Below are 6,322 nucleotides of genomic sequence, written 5' to 3' on the forward strand. Positions count from 1 at the left end.
GCAAATGCGGAAACACACTGATATAAGCAGTTTTGACAGAGGGCACATCCTTGTTGTGATGCAGATTAAAAAGAGATCCACTGACGAGGCGAAACTGATGGCCTGTTGGTGTACTACTGTCGTGAGCGCATGTGGAAAGTAGTTGAAGGATGATGAAATAACGAGAAGGCCATAACGACCATGTCATATCACAAAACGTAGAGGTCGGAGGAACACCCCCCCCCCCCCCCTCCCCTCCACAGCACACTATATAATCCAGGATAGACAGCGATCGCCGCCCGGAGTGACCTAGCGGTTTGAGGCGTCATGTCATGGACTGCACAGCCCCACCTGCCGAAGGTTCGAGTCCTCCCTCGGGCATGGGTGTGTGTTATTCTTAGCATAGGTTAGTTTAAGTAGTGTGTAAGTCTAGGGACCGGTAACCAAAGCAGTTTTGTCCCTTAGGAATTCACACACAACTGAACATTTAGACAGCGATCTGTGGCAGGTCTGATGACAGAGTACAATGCTGGTGCAGGCACAAGTGTTCCAGAGCACACCCTTCAAAGGCCATTGTTGAAGATGGAGCTCCACATCACATGACACCTAGGTGTTCTTGTGTTGTTCCAGCGACATCGTCATTTACGATTGCAGTGGGCACTGCGTCAGTGAGTTTTCGCCTGGGATCAATAAAACGTATCGCCTGTCGAATGAATCGCATTTCTTGTTACACCAGGTCGATGGCTGATTCCTTAAATGCCTTCATCCAGGCGAATGGCTGCTTTAAAAGTGCACCGCACGACAGAAGCAGGGTGGTGAGAGCAGAGGGTCGAACCAGTGACCCGCCATGAACTGGAACGCTGGCGCCCCATCTGCTGCTGCGTGTAGCCGGTGGTGTGACACGCTCCACCATCCAAGAGACCTGCCACACTTGAATCCTCTTCGTTAGAGCCTATTTATATGTGGCTGTGCACCTCTATTTTGCTAACACACCACTCCGAGTTACGTAGTCATAACACCTAGGTTGCACCAGAGGGCCCCTTCTGCCTGTAACTTGCGCCATGCAAACTGCTACGTTTCCTCTTTTCAGTGGCTCAACGGCCCCTGTGGCCTCCATTCTACTTCGCAACCGCTGGTCACCGTAACTTACTGTCAACAGGCCCGCACCTGGCTGTAACTTGTGCACTCAGAAATATTGCACTGAATCTAACTTTCCTATCTTAAACGGTGGTGCCGCTACTATGGGGTAAACTGAGTTGGGTCTCTATGGTAGTACTCGGAGACACCAAGACAGCAGTGACCACCTGCATCCCTTTGTTGTTGAAGTCTTCTCTGATGCCGATGACATCTTCCAGCAGGGTAACTCTTAACGAAACAAGGCCAAAATCGTGGTGCAGTGGTTTGAGTAGCATGATAGTGAACTCACACTGATGTTTTAGGCAGCAGATTCCCCTGATCTGTACCCAATGGAGCACATATGCACTGCGTGTTCACAAACCACCGTCCCGGAATTTACAGGAATTTAGCGACTTGTGATTAGACATCTGGTGCCACATAATTCAGGAAATCTATCAAGGACTTGTAGAATCCATGCCAAGCAGAATCACTGCTGTACTGGGTTTTCAAAAGTGGACCAGTACATTATTAAACGGGTTTGAGCTCATCGGTATACTTACTTTATGTAGCGTACGCACAACAGTGTTACGTGCTGTTTACTGACTCAAAGCGACATTGAGACTATACAGCACGATGTATCTTAGATCTACTTTGGATAACGATATTTAAATAATTTACTTGCCACAGATGTCCTACATATGTTTAGCACTCAGTCAGTATGAGTTTATAACACCTAGTTGCTTAACAAGGTATATTTGTTGTCTTCGTCATCATATATGCAAGTGTGGGCATCGAATTATTGAACACCCTGTGTACTTACTTTTCAGTTACAGTTATAATAGCTGACTTCTCATCAATGCGGATTAGTGAATGTAACATAAGTTAATGAGGACAATAAAATCAGAATGAATTAAAGCTGTGGAAGTAAACTTACACTCAACCGCAGTTAAGACTGAACATTGTGACTGTTAACTGCAGAATGAACGCATACTGTTACAGATTCCACGTGTCTGGTGTGGGGCAAGACATGCGCCGGAACGGGCAACTGCTGGTTGTACAATGGCGAATCGCTGCGTTATATGCTCAACCTCACATCCGCCGGTAAGTTTCCCAAGAAATGATGGTCCGAGTTAAAGGGGGTTCGAATGTAGCTTTAACTCGAATTTAAATCAGATGTTCTCTGATATTGGGTCTATGAATTTGTAACACAAAATTCACTGTGGTACGACGTGCCGTACAGGTGAAAATGCAGACTTCTTCTCTTTTTCCTGTAGCCGAAGTCATTCGTCTGCTGATGTATTGTGCATCCATTTGTGTGTGTGTGTGTGTGTGTGTGTGTGTGTGTGTGCTTGTGTGCATGTGTGCATGTGTGGCAGTCTGTCTGTGCGTATAATTATAAGCAAATTATTATAAGAATGAGGAAGAAAATAAGAATGTAAGTGATACGTATCCAACATTTTTTTGACGTTGGTTCGGATTAGTAGTCTAAGTACAGGTAGAAATTTTAGCAGTTCAATGAAGTCAGTTCAAGAGGCTAACCTCTCACTCTGGAAGCTCCTAAAAATGGCGGCTTCAACTTTGTGTTGTTTAACTCACCTCGCATTTGTATTCGTTGTGAATAATGGTTGTAAGAATTGAAGGCATTGATACAATAACTAGATACGTCAACCTTTGGCCGAAAATGAGATTTTACTGCCATTGCATTGTCTGAAAATTGTTCGATCGTATGGCGCGAGAATGAGACCTGTCCATGAGACCAATTCAGAATACAGACGCCGTCTATTTAGGGCAAGAACCAGACATGTCCGTTACTTGCCTCGCCATTGCCCCAAACAGTAGTCAGATTCTGGCACGCGAAGGGAGTACAACGTTATTTCTTTACTGACATCTCTGTGTGTAGAATGGGGTTCCTAGACAAAAAACATTTATTTATTTATTTTTGTTGAATTTATGTAATATAGCAACTTGTAAAGAGTTTGCAGCCGTTACTTCTACCGGTGCGATGAGACTTGTAAGAGAAAAGGGCCAAGTGAAGCGATAAATTGTCTCACGACTTCATCAATAACACACTTGACAAAAATGTGGAAAATTTGCTTTTATTCGTTGACAACTTCACTGCCCGAAACGAAAATCATATCATGGTGCAGTATCTGTACACATAGTTCAAATGGTTCAAATGGCTCTGAGCACTATCGGACTCAACTGCTGTGGTCATAAGTCCCCTAGAACTTAGAACTACTTAAACCTAACTAACCTAAGGACAGCACACAACACCCAGCCATCACGAGGCAGAGAAAATCCCTGACCCCGCCGGGAATCGAACCCGGGAACCCGGGCGTGGGAAGCGAGAACGCTATGTACACATAGTCATACATTTCCTGTCCCAGGACAAAACTTTTTACTCTGTGGACGAAGCTTTGGGTTAGTTGAAAAGAAGAGAAGGAAACATGATCGGTTATACCTACCATCGCTATCATCAGTTTTCTGTCATAGGGTGGTTTTCATTTTGTAACTCTCCATGCTCTCCTGCCTTCTCCCATCGTCTTCAGGTCCGCGTAATTTCCGCTTCCCTTGAGGTCATCTATCATCTTGTATCTCCGTCCTCACTATCTCGTTCCACAAACTGGACCTTCCAAAGCGTCTGTTAGCAAGCATTCCCGTCTCAACGAAGGTTCCATCCAGTTCTTCTTCCTTTTTCTTACAACATGCAACAGTCTTTCCTCTCACCAACCCTTTACAACACTCATTCTACCAAATTTCGAGACAATGTTTCGTTGTGGAACCCATTAAAGGCATCTCGCATTGAAGTCCGTGCCAAATTTCGCGCGTCTGTAAATTTTAGCCAATCTTCGGGATTTCGCGTTCTTCTGAACTTCGCATGCTTTCTGCAACAGCGTTCGGACCTGTTTTGTGTACCACGGGGGATCATTCGTTAGTCACTCTTTTCCTCCATCTTATCCTCTCCACTCTCTTTCACATCGACATCTCCAATACTTTTCTTCATCCTTTCATCAGATGTGTCCACGTTCCTGCCCGATAGAGTGTCACATTCCAGCCAAAACACTTGCCAAATCTTTTCCTCGCACTTTTATCTAGTTTGCCACATAATAATCTCTTCTTTGTACTGAATACCTCCTTCTCTACAGCAATGCGAGTTTTCACTTCCTAGTGACATCTCAAGTCTTCAGAGATCGTAGTTCCAAGTTACTGGAAAAAATTCGTCAGAACCAAACCTAGTAAGTTCACTGTGGTTGATATTACACAAGATTATTCTCTTCCCATTTAAAAAAGTCGATTCGGTTTAACATCACGAATTCCGATAATGAGAAGTTACCATCTGAGAGTAAAGGTTCTTTAAATACTCCACTGAACACAAGCGTCTTGATCGCTATAGTGTATCACTGTCGCAACTTCTCTGTCATTGGTATCGACATCCAGAAAGGCTCAACTACACTGACTTTTCATAAGGAGAAACATTATAAAGCGCCTCCGACAGTTAAATATGAGGAATATAAAGATTTCTTGAAGCTTATCAAGAAATATATACATCAGCCTCAGACATTGAATTTTATAATAAGCTGATCTGTGACAGAACTGTTACTCATTCTACACACAGTTCATCGGAAGTAGAAGTTCAATGACTACGTCAACTTTCCACAGCTGTGACTTTTATTAGGATATCCATTTCTTTGTAATTTTCAGACTAGTCATAATATTCAGTAATCTGTAGAATGGGAACAGTTGTTGTTTCCTTAGTTATTTGCTTATTAAGTTGACATCAAGACTATAGAACAAGATGTTTGGTTCAAGACGCAGAAAAGTCCGTTTTTTAAAAAATTTAATAAGTATAATAATAAAATATTGCTTACCTATGTAATAAGGTATTACGAAGTGTTGATGGCCTAAATAGAGGTTGAGTAAAGACAAGACCGACTGAAAAACTTTTTCCAACTTGTGGACAGTTTTTTGTGTTTTAGTCGACATAACGTAAACATTACTTATCTGGTTATTGTTTCAATGCCTTCAATTGAGAAAAAAATATTCTTATGACTGCATTAATGAGAGTCTTCATTTCTAACAGCTTTTGTAACCGTGGGCACTATATTTGATGCTGGCGTCTGGTACTTCGTGAAGGACCTGAAGATATTTGACGAAGAAGTAAAGCCAAAAGAAGTGGAGGACGTTCAAGAGAAAATAGTTCTGGAGGAGTGATACTCTTGGAGACAGCGTACCTGAAAAATAAACAAGCAAGACATCGCTCTCGATAAGTTCCCATCTTGAAGAAGCTTTCACGAAGCAGACACCCACACAGGCTTGAGTTTCTGTCCTGGTCGTGAGCTGCATAACTGAGACTTTACAATGTACCTCTGTGTTGCTTTTTTTGAAATTCATGTACATATTTGTATTGTAAGACTTGTAAGCAATAATACCAAAGTGCCAAATATCTACTGCAATGAATCTGTACAAATAGTTTTTGTAACATAATACATTAGAATCGTATGTTACCGAAACCGTTTCCTTGCTGTAATATAACGGTTAAGAGATTTGTGATATGATTGTTGCGACTGTTTCGTATTTAATGTGATACAAACAGTAATGTCTGGGACCATGTGCTGTTCTTATTATATTTTTATACAAGTGAGGCTACAATAAACAGATTTTCCTTAGAACTGGTCTTATGCGTACTGATGAACATCACAACTGCAAAATTATTATCTTCTCCTTGGTTTAAGCTACAGTGGTGCAGCAGTCACCATGTAGTAGGGATACCCACTGCGTAGGCAAAGCGTACTGCACGTGCCACCAGCAACAAGCTGGAAGCGTCTCGTGACTTCAGCTTAATCCTGTTTGTTTACGTTCAATACGGAAAGCGCAAAGTTACAGTCTCATGTATTTTTGTTTATTTTATAGATCCAGTGATTGTCTCATAATGATACAGGATTTATTATTGCAATGTAATGAAAACAGAAATCTCAAAATACATATTCACATAGAATGTGTGATTAACAAATCTCTAAGGAAACACCGATGTCAGTCGCAATCGGGTGACGAAATAATTCGATAGTGAAAGTTGAAAATTTGTGCTAGTCCGGGCCTCCAACCCGGATCTCTCGCTTAACGCGAGTGGTAACTTTAACAGAAGTCGGACTGCATTGTTGATGGGCCATGTTCAGTGTCTGGCGATATATTTCAGAGCAGAAACGAGGTTCATAATTGTATGTAATTA

At 42.2% G+C, this 6,322-nt stretch overlaps 1 protein-coding gene across 4 annotated transcripts in view; it reads left to right on the forward strand.

The window, feature by feature from the left end:
* Positions 1 to 5,765, forward strand: part of LOC124617747 (solute carrier organic anion transporter family member 74D) — a 219,590-nt gene extending 213,825 nt beyond the window's left edge. For all 4 annotated transcript variants that reach the window (XM_047145291.1, XM_047145290.1, XM_047145292.1 and 1 more), the window contains 2 exons: positions 2,095 to 2,196; positions 5,177 to 5,765. In XM_047145291.1, the coding sequence (XP_047001247.1) occupies positions 2,095 to 2,196; positions 5,177 to 5,307 (233 nt within the window). In that variant the 3' untranslated portion in view covers positions 5,308 to 5,765. The remainder of the gene's footprint in view (positions 1 to 2,094; positions 2,197 to 5,176) is intronic.
* The last annotated feature ends 557 nt before the right edge of the window (positions 5,766 to 6,322 follow it).

This window comes from Schistocerca americana, chromosome 1, assembly GCF_021461395.2.
Source record: "Schistocerca americana isolate TAMUIC-IGC-003095 chromosome 1, iqSchAmer2.1, whole genome shotgun sequence".
NCBI lineage: Eukaryota > Metazoa > Arthropoda > Insecta > Orthoptera > Acrididae > Schistocerca > Schistocerca americana.